This window comes from Cryptomeria japonica, chromosome 10, assembly GCF_030272615.1.
Source record: "Cryptomeria japonica chromosome 10, Sugi_1.0, whole genome shotgun sequence".
In the NCBI taxonomy this organism is placed as follows: domain Eukaryota; kingdom Viridiplantae; phylum Streptophyta; class Pinopsida; order Cupressales; family Cupressaceae; genus Cryptomeria; species Cryptomeria japonica.
Genome location: NC_081414.1, coordinates 886,672,146 through 886,687,459, shown reverse-complemented (window position 1 = coordinate 886,687,459; position 15,314 = coordinate 886,672,146). Strand labels below are relative to the sequence as shown.

Genomic DNA, 15,314 nt, shown 5'->3' with positions numbered 1-15,314 from the left:
TAAATTTATTAATCGGTTAGATACTAATTCAGCCCCCCTCTTAGTATCTTTGGGAATCCTAACATATATATCATTGTAATTGTGCATTATAATATAATCAAGAAAAGAATCAAGTAGTTAGACTAAGTGTAGAAGATAGATCTAAGGATTTAAGGTCTTGGTTGTGACTTATTTTGCATGTTCTCCCAGACATGTGTGCTGGTTTATGTAACCCGGTTGATTTTCGGTTGATTGTATTTATATTTCATGTTATAATTCAAGTTGTTTTGCATTGCCTCCATCATATCCTTGTGTTTCCATTGTGTTTACTCTTGTTGACCGGTTTGGACTGATTTTTGAGGTTCCTCCTTCCTGGTGACTGCATCAAATACGGATTTGAGTTGCTTGCATTGGCGAATATGTTTTGACTGTTAATTGCTTATATTGTTGCATAACATGTGGATAACTTGTTGGTTATGTTGTAGTGATTGTGGATCAATGAATCAATCTCTAGGAGATGTGTTTTGGTCCCCTCTTTCTCCTAGAGTGGATCAGTGTTTGTATTGTTTGTAAAAAAAGGTATATCTTGGTTCAAGATTTGATGATCTATCTTGTATATAAGGATGAATGTGATTGAGTTAAGTGTGTGATGAGGTGTAGAATTTAGATGTATGATGCAAAGATAATCAAAGAGGTTTGGTGAAGTGCAAGAATAAGAGTTGTGTTCGAATGATATGCAAGTTGTGCTGAGATTGTGGCAAAGATATGAGATAGAGTGTTGGCATTTGAGGTATGATTTGTGTGTGTTTTGATGTTGGTCGCTTGATGTAGAGTTCAAGGACAACTTCATGATCAAGAGAACCTTCTTTTCATATCATTTTTGTGTCTTTCTCTAAGTGCAATTAGCTTTAGGTTTTGCAAGTCCTTTTTCCTTATCTTGCGCCATGAGCAGTTAGCCTTGGTTTGCAAGTCTAGAGCATCTAGCTCTTTTCTTTGTAATCTAATATACATAGTGGATATATTTTGTGGGTAGGTGGTCACCGTGTTTTTTCCCTATTTGAGTTTTCCATGTAGAAAATCTTGGCATTCATGTGTTGGATGTGTGTTGAAGTTTAATTATTTATGTGCTACATTAATTTTTGTTTTGGACTAATTCACCCTCCCCTCTCAGTCCTACCTTGGGTTCAACAAATCTATCATTCATGCACTTAGTTTGTGATTCACTTGTAATTACTCCAACCCACACTAATCAACACCAATTAGCACATTTGTTGGTTCATAGTCAAACAATAATTCTCGCACCCCTTAAAAGAATACAAGAGATGATTTATAGTTGTATATGAGCATAAAGAATTTGTATACATATAAGCTCAAAACTAGTAAACACATCTTATTTAAATGTGTTATATATATATTCCCTTGTAATTACTCCAATCCACACTAATCAACACCAATTAGCACATTTGTTGGTTCATAGTCAAACAATAATTCTTGCACCCCTTAAAAGAATACAAGAGATGATTTATAGTTGTATATGAGCATAAAGAATATGTATACATATAAGCTCAAAACTAGTAAACACATCTTATATATATATATGTGTGTGTGTGTGTGTGTGTGTGTGTGTGTGTGTGTGTGCGCTTCATTATTATGAAGGAAATATATTTAAAGATTCTTTAGAAAATTTTAATGGGAACAAAAATTCTTTTCAGCTTTATTCGCGTGAGCACAATATTAGAAACTAGTTTATAAACTAATTATTTTTTATATTGAAAATAATGTCTAAAATTAACTCCAAACAAATTTAAATAATTATTTTTCTTTAAAGTTAATATTGAGTTATCTACTATTGGCACAAAGGTGATTATGTATTGGACCACACTTTGAAATTTGTACTTTTTGACCTTTGTGCACATAATGAATTCCACAATGTGCATCATTACTATCCACAAGCCAAAACAATAGATTTAAGTAGTTAAGTTGCACACAGAGAGAACAAAAAAGAAATCGTCGAAATCGGATGAACCATTTAGAAGCTTAAGATGCGCAAAGTTAGCTATGTCCACTACTGACTTCTTTCCCCTATTTTAATTTAAATTTAAACTTTGAAAAAATAAAACAATTTTTAATTTGCATAAACAAATGTTTTAAAATAGAACACTTCATATTTTTATGATACACCTCAATTTAAAAAAAAAAAATCTCTCCACATTTTATATATAGAAAATAGTTCAAATTGTATTATACATCTCAATTTTCTTAAAAAAGATACCTCTTCCCCAACACACACATATATATATCCTCAACATAGGTATACATTGGATACAAATTTACATGTAGTCTTTGAGGCTATAATATTAAATTATACCCATTAATGATATAAAAAGATAATGTTTTAGATGTTGAGAACATTGAGAACTTAAGGTCAACAGTCAACATAAAGCGCCCGCAAAAATTGAATTTACAGGCACGCAATATACGGTTACACGTGAGGCTTCGTAAGCGACAAAGTTTGCCACATCAGAACGATCCGAACAACTATGACGTAAGCTCTCATCTCCATCTGCGACCATAATATTTTATTGCCCTAATCCTATTTTGATTCGGTCGTTGTGGCGAACATAATAATATTTCACACATTTTTTCGCAACCAAGGAACGGATGTTCCTTCTCAAACAGGAATACCGATTGATACGTCCATTCTATGGACTCATCAAATGAGATGCTAATCAAATCACAATATTCTCAATGCCCATATCTTCTCAATCTGAAGAGAAATTTTAACACAAAATAAATATTTAAGAATTATGTCAGTACAAGAGAACCAGCAAAAATCTTCTGTGGGTATCCCGCCCTTGTTCCAATGTCCAATTTCCTTAGAAATAATGAGTGACCCAGTCACTCTGTGCACTGGAATCACTTATGACAGAGCTTCCATTAAAAAATGGTTCCGAGCAGGAAATAATATTTGTCCAGCCTCTGGTCAGACTCTCCACACGCGTGAGCTCATCCCTAATCACACCCTTGCTGCTCTTATAAAAAAATGGCGCCTCAAAAATCCATCAGATCCCACTGCCCAGAACAACCAAAACCTGCAGCATATGATAGAGCAGATCGACAAAGGCGGCGCCGTCAAAATCGAGGCGTTACGAAACTTGAAGAATTTTGCGAGGGTCGAAAGCAACAGATCGAATCTGCAATCCGAGGGCGTTTTACCTGCTCTGATTCGTGTTATGCAAGTATTTGACCCGGTTCATCCCGTTGAACACGAAACAGAGGCTGTGCAAGAAGCCATTTCAGCCATTGTTTTGTTTTCTGTGGACGAGGACATCTTCTCGAGAGATTTATTGAGTGGCCGAGCGATTCGAACCGTCGAATGGGTGTTGGCGAAGGGTGATCTGGAGTCCAGAATAAATGCGGCAACCCTTGTGGAAAAGCTGGCAAAAGGGGATGAGACGGGTGCTATGGAAATCGGGTCTATGGAAGGGATAACAGATGGGCTTTTAACTTTGCTTGAACAGAATAACAACACGCATTATAGTGGTCTCAGGGCTTTGGTTCCTCTGTGTCAAGTGGTTGCATATCGGGTGAAGCTAGCGGAGACATTTGGTGTAATTCCTCTTCTGACTCGATTGCTTGGCGCTTCAGAGAGAGGTGTGATCGAATCATCCATGGCTATTCTGGAGGCGCTTTCAACTGTTTGTCAAGGGCGATGGGGCATAATAGATTACGCACTTGCAGTGCCTACAATCGTTAGAATTTTGTTGGTTGTCTCTCGTGTCGCTACCGATCATGGTATTGGGATTTTGTTGAATATTTGTAAGAATTGCAGTAAAGAAGATGAGATCAGAGATGTTGGAAAAACGGGCGTGCTGGAGAAGTTGGTGGCGTTACTTCACATGGATTGCGAGCCCAGAACCAAAAAACGTGCTAACTTTCTTATCAAAATTCTGTCCCCCCTGCAAAACTATGATTCTCGCACTCAGTTCGTGATTCACTTATAATTATTCCAACCCAAACTAATCTTCTGTATTGTGGGTTTTCTTTTCTGTTTCTCTGGCCTTTTTTTTTCCTTTTTAAATTTGTGGATATCGTAATCTTAATCTACAAGGTGTTTTTGTGTATGTTCGGCCATATTAAAGAACATGTATAAGCAATGATCTATGATGGATTGAAAAACTGTGGTCTCTAATCTTATTCATCGTATTTTTTCTGGTTTTACTTCCTTCTTTTCATAAGGGATTATGAAGTTTGATATAAAATATAAATCAAATTACACAGAAAAAAAATTCACATAGACAAAACCAGAAACTATACCTAATAATATTATGAATTTCGGAAATCACATGTCTGCAATTTGACAAGAGATTTACTGAAATACAACACGAAGACGTTCAATAATAATCGATAATATCATTTCCTACCCTCTTCTATTGTGAAGGTAGCATAGATTTCACTGTTTCACATCATTGTTGTTTTTTTTGGTTTTTTTTCCTGAGGATACATCATAGGATTTGGTTCTAATGTCATAATAACGTTATAGTCGGTGAAAATCATCTCTGGAATTCAACAAAAGGTTTAGTGAGCTTAATAGAACAAGGAGATATTCAATAATAATCAATAATACCATTTTCCTGCAAATTAACTTAAATTTTGTCGAACTGAAGCTAACGAAACATGTAAGCATAGATTTCCACTTTATTTACAGATTTAGTCGATAACATAGCGAGGATAGAATGCAATGGAATTATGGCCGTGGAGACACCATAGAGACATAATAGAAAAACTTTAGAAAATTTCCCAAGATAGACAATGTGGACCAGAATGTGTAGAAATGGTTGATTTTATGGGGAATGGAAGGGGTCAGTCAAATATTCAGTAAATGCAAAATATAAATTATTTTTTTGAGAAGTTGACGTAACTAGTATTGATTTACCTTTAATGTATGCAAGTGTGAAAATAGCTTTCTTGAATTGACCTCCATGTGATAAATCGAGGGGTATTTGATCCAGATGTGTTTGTTTGACTGACTCTTTCTTGCAGTCAGTTTGACTACTTCCAGGTCTTTCTTATGTATGTCTCTTTCAGTTTTGGTCCAATTAAAAAACAAGGTGTGTGTTTTTTAAAGAAATTATGATAAAGAAAAAGTGTTTAATATTTTTTTAAGTTTATTTTTTAATATTTTAAAAATGATATTCATGTGCTTAATATTTTAAAGTAATGACAGGTTTAGCATTATTGGTAAATTAATCTTGAAGATTTTAGGTTGATTTTGAGCATTAGAGATTCATCTTCCAATATCAAGTATTGCTAAAACAACCTCCTTGTTAGAATATTGTTTTCACCATGGAAAATTTTTAAAATACAATATTTTTAAGCATGTAGATGGTCTAGATGTGTAATCTATTTCTATTGTAGTTGTATTTGTTTTCAAATACACATTATAACTTTCTTACAGTGTTTTTTTTCTCGTAGCGACTTAAGAAATTACAACACAATGAATGTCTTTGTATACAAAGACATTCTAATTATGCTCGAGAGGATATGAACCATGTTCCCTACATAATTAAAATTAGTAGTCTTGTGTATGTGATGATCTACACTAGAACAAAGATTTTCGAAGTAATGGGATTCCTAAGTAGGTATTTATCTAATTTGAGTGAGGAATTTTTCAATGTGTTAAGGATATTTAGGTATCTTGAGGACATGACAAGTATTTGGTTTTCTATTGTTAAGGACTAGACTTGAATATGATAATTGATATACAAGGATTTGTTGGCTCCAGCCATACTAAATATGTTAATATCTAGAGCTCTAGTACAAAATATGTCTTTACCATGTTTTATCCATGATTAGCTGCATGAATGAAAGATAATATGAAAGCATTAGCATTTAGTAATCAAATCCCATTAGCATATAGTAATAAATTATGAAATAGAAATAATAAGAGTATGCAAACTATAAAAATACAAACATAGATGGTAAAATCCTTCTGAGTAAAATAAACCACCAATAATGACAAGAGAAGTGTATTAATTTGAAAACTATTATTACATTAACACATCAACTTATCAATTCAATCTACCAGCATTCTAAATATAATAACCTTACTACTAAAATGCATTATGTAACCTCCATAAGAAATCCTCAATATATAAATATAAAGAGGCCAATAAACCCACTATAAATTAATACCATTGGCATCAACATGGTTCTAAATTATCTTGGTAAAAATGATCATGACCCACAACATGAAAGGGACCTCCAAAAAATCAACTTCACACACAAGCATCTTTGACCAAAGTGACCATAATGGGAACTTGTAACTCTCAACCACTCATTATGAACCACTAATTAGATCTCACTCATTAAATGACAAAAATGCTCAACTATCTTTCAAGTTTGACCATTCTAGTCTTATTCAATTCTCACTTGCAACAATATATCAATTCATTAGGAGAATAAATAATAAATAATGTCCCCACCTTCACATGGTTGTCTAACTTTTTCTAAACTTACCAATCCATGATACATTTAAAGAATATAATATTTATCCATCTATATGTATAGTTAAATACATTATGACCTTAAGATTTAATTTGTAAGGTGAGTAACAACTAATTCCAATAGCTTATGTCATTGGGTGCTACTTGAGATATCTTTATTTTGAAATAGGAATGTTTCCAACATGGTGAAGGTTAAGGAAACTATTTGACAATAGGAAAACTACCAAATGGTGGAACATTTCAAAGAAACAACATTATCGACAAATATAATCATGGAATTAAAGAGAAGAGGTGGGATCCTTGTGAGAAAGAGGCTTACAACTTGAAATTGCCTAGACCTAGATAACTTTGAGATCTTACTCAATCATAAACATTAAGGAACTAATTACAAGAAATGATTAATACCATGCCACCTACAACTCAAATTTTAAGTCATGTGAATCACTATGATGATCTAGGACTCAAAGAAGTAATCTTAATATAATATGGAAAATAATTTAGGGATCACATAATTACATTACATAATAGAAATAAAGAAATCTATTTACAAAATGATGTATTACTCAAAGGGAGTGTATATTTTTCAATGGGAGTATGCACAAAATATAAGGACTACCCACATTCGGTGTATAGGAAGACATATTTGTAGTTCAACCAAATCCTATATTAGATTTATGCCCCAAGTAGTTTTTTAATCATTCTATTGATCTATTTTTAGTTCAATGAAAGGGTCTATAACCCAAAGATGCTAAATAAAGTCAGATCCATATAGAATCCTCTTCAAGTGTCCTAATATTTAATGCTTTAATGAGATAATATTATGAACCCCAATTCTATTATAAATATTAATTATTAGTTAGCATTGTTAGGTGCATATAATTTTTAATTCATCTATATTGTAAATCACTATCAAAATAGTTATCCCATATCCATAGGATAGTAGTAGTTATCTTAAGAACGGAAATATATATTGTAATAAATCATTAAGTGAAAGGTAACTTAAATATTTGTAATTAGAGTGTATGTGACATTTGAGGTTGATCCATTAAATATGAATTTTAATGATATCATTGTTGCCATATAATATTCTGAATTATTTTTATCTCATTATTATCTAGCACGGAATAATAAGCTCATTTAGATATAATACAATAAAAAAATACATTAAAAGTGGGATAGAAAGAGGTGGAGAGGAATAGAGAGAGAGAGAGAGAGAGAGAGAGAGAGAGAGAGAGAGAGAGAGAGATTTATAGACCTAATAAATAGAAAAGTTCATACTAGACACTAGAATAATAAACTATTAAATTCCTTCCATATTAAAATTTATCAAAAAAGAGTAATTGGCAAGTCCACTGAGAATCCTAATGGGTTGGTGATCAACATGCTCTTGTTGTGTTGTCAACTATATGAATTGGTCCAAGCCATCTATTTTAAAATCAAACCAAAATCTTATACTAAACATTTCTAATGATCTTCCCACTTGACACTTACAATTGCTAGGAATCCTCCATAGATGTTCCTATATTTTACCTATAAATTTATGAAGAAAACCATATGAAATAGAAGGGTTAAAGTAAGCACTAAGATAATATCCCAGAGACATGAAAAAATAATTAAATATGTATATAAAGATTAAATAAAAAAATAGTAATTTATAATGTGAAGAAAATATCTTATAGAAAAAAGGGTAAATGATAGACATAATATTGTGAAGTCAAAATGGAAATGGGAATAAGGTTGTTGAAGGAACTTTAATGAGAGCTAATGAAAGAATAAAAATCCTAAGTTTAAAAAAAAATTATGGATTTATAAGGAAATCAGGAGAAATTGTTTCAAAAATTTTAAAAGATGAGAGATGGAAAAGGAGAGTGGAAATGGAAAAAGAAAAATTAAAATTAAAGAGAGCAAATATAAATTATAAATGCATAAAATTAATGTAATAGTGGAATGTTAAGGATCTAGCAAATGGATAAAATAATTCAAAATAAAATGGTGTGAAACCTAAGGAAAAATTGATTAGTTAATAAGAAGGGTTCCAGGGATAGAAAGGAAAATAAAAAAGAGAATTAAAATTGTTGAACACAAGATGTCACTGAGAGGGGGGGTGAATCAGTGATTTCCAAACTTAACCCTTATTACACCTTGTCTATGTGTACTGGTTAGAAGATCTAACACAAAGCAAACATAGCGGTGAGATAGGAGGATGACACAAATGCAACTACACACAAAAGGAACATCACATAACACCAGATGTACGAGGAAAACCCAACATGGGAAAAACCTCGGTGAGAAATGTTGCTGGAGTCTACTGCTCCAATCCAGCCTCACAATAAAACAATGGTTACAACATTTAGGGCACCAACCCCTAATTTAGGGCACCAATCCAAGGAGCACTAACCCCTGCACCGACCTCCAACTCAGTGATTACAATAACATATATCAATACAAAGGTAATATCCCAGTTACAAATGAATTTTGTAACCTCTCACAATCAACTTTCTCTTTTGATTCTACTCTTCTCAACTAGTCTTCCTCTACTCTGTTCTCTATCTGTTCTCAACGCACTCAGATCCTCCTTTCCTTCACTCTCTGCTATAACCTAACCGGTTCAACCTTTCTCAATCTGCTGCTTCTATTCTTTGTAGGTCTGTAGGTTCTAGCACCACCAGTTTACACCACTACAACTCACTTTGCAGTTTATCAGTCACTCTAACCTTACCAGTTAAACCTCTACTTAACCCTCTTATCACTTGCACCTCCAAAACTCAGTCTCTATGATCTTAGATGAAGTCTCTGGCTGGTTGGCTCTCTGTCGCACTTTCACACTTTGATCTTCAATATCTAGCACCTAATTATCTAGCAGCATCAATCATCTTCTATCTTTAGTCGGCATATTTATCCCTGAGTTTTTCCGCCATGACCGACATTCAAACCTTTGGCGCACTAGGGTTCCTTTATTGACCTCAAGGAAAACTAAATCCAATCAGATCTCATTCCAAAGGTTGGCTATCTACAATGGATCAATCAACTCTGCCAATCCCATTGCGTCCAAAACATGTTTTCCATACTTAGCAAACATGACCTCTTTGTCATCCTGCACTTGTCAACCATGATGAAGGGATCGCGTAGTTAGCTTCACCTACCCCTATCAACACCTAAACACATTGCATCAATCATGATGCCAATGAATTAGATATTTGTTCTCTGATCAGTCTCGAGCCATATGCTTCTACTCTAGACCCGTGATATCCGCTATTGACATTAATGTCGACCAGTCACCAACTACCTCACTAACAATGCACGGTCCATTTATTTGACATCTGGACTCCACATGGTGTCTCTGTCGGCATGCAACTCAGCTCAGTCACCATGTCAGTTTGAACTCTATTATCGACTACAACATACAACTAGGTTCATCTACTAGTTCTCTAACCCTATCGGTTATATCCTAACCAGTCTACCTTCAAACTTGCACTTTGTTGCTCTTCTAGTGGAACACCTAAAATGGTCACATCACATGTCAAACCACAACATACTCAACTTCATCTGATAGGAGACCTTTCACTTCTACACTTTTTCTCGCTCACCAGTGGACATGCTTACCGGTAACCACCTTGATGACACCATCTCATCAACCTTCAATAGTCTCCATCTGTCTGCATTTGCAATCCGGTTGCTCTCTTTATCTCCAGCTGCTCAACCTCACCTTCAACTTCATCAACCCGAACATCATCTTAGTCGGTTTGTCAAAGTGACAAACCCATCCCTTCTTTACTCTTCCTCCTCTATCCTGGTGGTACAACAACCCAACTCTAGCTGATCCGATGCATATTTCTGATTTCATGCACCTGAGGCATCTTTGTGTTTCACTAGTTGATCTGGTGTGAGCCTTCAACCTAGCTGTCATCTACTTCTCTGTCTTATCTCAGAGGATTATGATGCATTCCATGCATAATGAGAGATAAGCTCCACTTACTGGTGGGAGTGGATCCTTGTCATCTACATCCAACATTGCACCAATATGGCTTCCCTATTTGAGTAGGCATATCTTTAAACATGCACATATGATCCAGTTGGGCACATTCTTTGTGAGTCTTCTCATCATCTGGTGACTGCATCTTTATCTGATGGGAGTCCTATTTTTTCACATCCAAACATCCAACAGTATATTGGTTGCCACTTCTTCATTAGCTCACCCTGCTTGCTCACTTGCTGGTTGGAAACAATGCACTGCCAACATATCACTCACAGGTTGTTATCCAATACTGGTCTCCGGTCCTTATGTCTTCAACACAGGCCAACACTAACTTGTGTACCAGTGACTCTAATGATCATTATGTTATATGGCATTCTCTTTTACCAGTGACTTGCTATACTAGTTGACATCAATGATAGATATACCAACTATCTCTCATACCGCTTGCCATCCTATACCAGTTGACATCAATGACAGCACAATGCCAACAAAAATACCATAAATATGATATCAAAATCAAGGAGACTAGTAATGAAATGTAAAAGAAAAATTAAAATTCTATATCCAAATAGAGAAAAGGAGGGAATGAGGATTTATTCAAAGATCAAATTTATAATATGAATTTTCTAAAAATTACTCATCTTTAAAACTTCAAAATATTAAAATTCAATAAAATTGTAAACTCTTAGAAATGTTTATGTTTATATATAATTTAATTTTTTTTAAAGTTAGCTGGATATAGATTTTTATTTTTGTAATAAAATATTTTAATTTTTCCTTACTAAAATTAAAAAAAATAGTTCCTTTATGAACATTTACTAAAATATTTATAGTTTCGATGGGATGTAATATTGTCTTCAAAAATATTATCAAACAATAAACTATATTTTAGTGTATTTTATACATTTCAATAACACACTCATAGTAAATTAAAAGATAATAACAAAACTTATCAAAATATTATATATATATATATTGAACAATGTTTTTTGAGATTTGAACTTAGTCCAAGGGGTTGAGCTTAGTTGGTTAAAGCATTGAGTTCTCAATGTGGAGACCCAAGTTCAAATCCCATAAGGGACACCTTTGTGTAGAATTCTAAGTTGTGACTCTTGGTCTTCCATTGGTTGTTTAAAGTGGATTTCTAAGTTGTGACCCTTGGTCTTCCAATTTTTGTTTCTATTTTGGTGCTCAAAAGGAGCTAGTAGTTGTAATAAGTTTGGCTCAAAGTGTGATCAAACTCTAGACTTTCACCTTAATGAAAAAGAAAAAAAATTACAAATAGAAATTATGTTAAATGTATGAGGAATAATAAGGGAATTCATATGAATGATGTAGGTAGATTAGAGGAAACATAAATTGGATTCTCTAGCAAAATCAAATAGAAACTATTCTATGCTAGAGAAAAAATCATGAGAAATCAATAGAAAAATGAAGAGATTACTTGTACAATTTACTGCAAAGGTAAAAAAAAATATTATAATACAACTAGGCATAAAGACTAACTTATTGCAATGTCTTCAGACATGTAGTGTCCCAATTAAAACACTTTGTTGGTGAAGCTGTCACCAAGGTTCAAACCCTTGCTGAGCCACTGTGCTCGTACGCCTTGTGTCTTCGCTGGGCCATTGTGCTTGTAGGTTTGAACAAGTGAAGTGTGGAGATGAGGTCCCCCATTTGTAGCCTCATCAGCTCATAGCTCTGGGTGAAAAGCGTTTTAGGTGGAGCCAGAGGGTGTGTCATGCTAGCATCACCAGTCACGCTAAAAAGTTTACCGAGTATTATTTAAATATAATAATAAGTCTAACTTATTGCAAAATATAAGAAACTCTACTTAATAGGCTCATTATTTTAGAAAATCATGCTCAACTAATGCTCTAAGAAAAAACTTAATATTTATTTATGTAAAAATGAAGCAAAGGAAGTCCTCTTAACAAAACTTTTGTTACAAATTTGAGGAGTCAAACAATCTTACCTTAAGAAATCTCATTAGATGAACATCTTATCTAAATTTAAGCTTTATTGAAATAAAAACTAGGTCAACCCACAATCATCTAGAACAAAAGATTGGTCTCTAATCTTGAAGAATATAAATTTTCTATGTATAGTCAAGAGTTAAGTGAACCATCTGAAGGTGATGACAATGCCTCATGACCAATTTTAAGATACATGTTTTAAATCCAAGAATTAATTTTAATATATGAATAATTTTTTAAATATAATTTTTTTTAAACAAATTTAAAAAAAATAAAAAAATTGAGTGATCACTTACACCTTATAATTTAAGATCAAATATTCAAAATAATTTATTTTAATTTTTTTCAATATATATAATTATAATTACTTCTAGATTCTTGTTTATATACTTCTGATGGCATTTCCCATTTAATTCAGTGATTCATCATCCACAAACTAAATATAACTTTTTTACAGTCTATGCTTTTTATTAAACCTTTACTTGAAAGGCTATTAAATGACCGAGCCGTCATTAAATTTTCATAAGACAAACACAGTAATATCAAATTTGAGGGCTAGTCAACAGTCAAAATGCAGTGCCTGCCAAAATTGACTACCCAAAGTAATATGCGGGTTACACGTGAGGCTTCCAAAGATGACGCATTTTACCATATCAGCATGACGTGAGTAACCTCGACGTAACACACCATGTTAATCCGGAACCTCATTTTATATAATCCCTTATTTGATTCATTCATCGCGAAGAAATAGAGTTTACTAATATAATATAATGTTTTATAATACCACAGATGCTTTTCCTTCTCTTAGAAAAAAGGAAAGGAGAGGAATATTGATTCAAGAGAAGAGGTGCTAACCAAATCATAACATTCTGAAGCCCACCTCTGAAGGGGAAATATAGACGTAAAAGCATTAAAAAAATGTCATCAGAGGAGGATCAGCCAAAATCTGTGAGCGCCCCGCCCTTGTTTCAATGCCCAATATCCTTAGAACTCATGACTGACCCCGTCACTGTGTGCACGGGACTCACTTATGACAGATCTTCAATTCAGCAATGGCTGTGTCCAGGAAATGATATCTGTCCACTCACAGGCCAGACGCTCCATTCGCGAGAGCTCATCCCTAATCACACCCTTGCCGCCCTTATATACAAATGGCGCCTCACAAATCCATCAGATCCTGCAGTGGAGGAGAACAAAAAGCTGCAGCATATGATAGAGCAGATCGACAAAGGAGGCGCCTGTAGAATCGAGGCCTTAAGACACTTGAAGATTTTAGCCAGGGACAAAAGCATCAGATCGCATCTGCAATCAGAGGGCATTTTACCCTCTCTGATTCGTGTGATAGAACGCTTTGATCCAATCCATCCCGCTGAAGAGGAAGTGGAAGCTGTGCAAGAAGCCATCGCAGCAATCGTATTGCTTTCTGTAGACGATGCGATTTGCCCAAGAGATCTGTTGAGGAGTCCAGCGATTCGAACCGTCGAATGGGTGTTGGCGAAGGGCGATCTGGAGTCCAGAATAAATTCGGCAACCCTTGTGGAAAAGCTGGCCAAATTGGACGACACAGCCGCTATGGAAATCGGGTCCATGGACGGGATAACAAATGGGCTTTTAACGTTGCTCGAACAGAATAACACGAATCGTTCTGGTCTAAGGGCTTTGGTTCCTCTGTGTCGTGTGGTTGCGTATCGGGTCAAGCTAGCGGAGGAAGCTGGAGTCATTTCTCGTTTGATTCGATTTGTTAGCGTTTCAGAGAGAGCTGTGATCGAAGCATCCATGGCTATTCTGGAGGGCCTTTCAACTGTTGTTCAAGGCCGATCTGGGATAATGGCGGATTCTTTGGCAGTGCCCACGATCGTTAGAAGTCTGCTGCATGTGTCCCGTGTCGCTACTGCCCATGGTGTTGGGATATTGTTGAATGTTTGTAAGAACTGTAATAGAGAAGATGAGATCAGAGATCTTGTCAAGACGGGCGTTTTGCAGAAGTTGGTGGCGTTGCTTCACATGGATTGCGAGCCCAGAACCAAACGACGTGTTAATTATCTTATCAAATTTCTGTCCCCTCTGCAAGACTATGATTCCTGCGCCCAGTTCGTTATTCACCTATAATTATTTTAACCCATACTAATAGTTTGTTTTACGGGTTTTTTATTTTTACCTTATATAATCCTGATCTGCAGGGTGTTTTTATGTATGTTTGGCCATATGAATGAATATCTACGATCATTGATATCCAGGCGAAATTCTGTCCCCTCTGCAAGACTATGATTCCTGCTCCCAGTTCATTATTCGCCTGTAATTATTCCGGCCCATACAAATCGTTTGTGATACGGGTTTTTTATTTTTATTTTATATAATCTTGATCTGCTGGGTGTTTTTATGTATGTTTGGCCATATGAATATATTATCTATGATCAATGATATTCAAGAAAAATTCTGTCCCTTCTGCAAGACTATGATTCCTGTTCCCAGTTCGTTATTCAACTGTAATTATTCCGGCCCATACAGATCGTTTGTGCTACGGGTTTTTTATTTTTATTTTATATAATCTTGATCTGCTGGGTGTTTCTATGTATGTTTGGCCATATGAATATATTATCTACGATCAATGACATTTAAGCATGGATTGAGAAACTCTGGCCTCTGAGTTTAGAGTTGCTTGCTATTGCTCATCCTCTAAGCATTTGTTTATTGGGCTCAGTAGAGCATGAACGTATTCAATTGTAATGGATAATAGCATTTTCCTGATAGTATAAATTTTGGTTTGGTTGACTGAGTCAGGTTGCGTAAACATTTAAGCATAGCTTTCCACTTTATTTATCGACTAAGGTGATAACACAACCAGGATCGAATACAATGTATTCTGGCCCGGGGACC

At 34.7% G+C, this 15,314-nt stretch overlaps 2 protein-coding genes across 2 annotated transcripts; both read left to right on the top strand.

The window, feature by feature from the left end:
• The first annotated feature begins 2,786 nt into the window (after nt 1-2,786).
• On the top strand, nt 2,787-3,983 carry LOC131072290 (U-box domain-containing protein 25). Its single transcript, XM_058008430.2, has one exon. It carries the CDS (start codon nt 2,787-2,789, stop codon nt 3,981-3,983), a length of 1,197 nt encoding a protein of 398 aa, XP_057864413.1.
• Nucleotides 3,984-13,355: 9,372 nt separating this feature from the next.
• Nucleotides 13,356-14,546, top strand: LOC131072289 (U-box domain-containing protein 26). The gene has a single exon (XM_058008429.2). It carries the CDS (start codon nt 13,356-13,358, stop codon nt 14,544-14,546), a length of 1,191 nt encoding a protein of 396 aa, XP_057864412.2.
• Nucleotides 14,547-15,314: the final 768 nt, after the last annotated feature.

What these genes read in the sequence shown, in the direction of transcription:
- LOC131072290 (XM_058008430.2), top strand. Translation starts at nt 2,787, where the DNA reads ATGTCAGTACAAGAGAACCAGCAAAAATCTTCTGTGGGTATCCCGCCC.
- LOC131072289 (XM_058008429.2), top strand. Translation starts at nt 13,356, where the DNA reads ATGTCATCAGAGGAGGATCAGCCAAAATCTGTGAGCGCCCCGCCCTTG.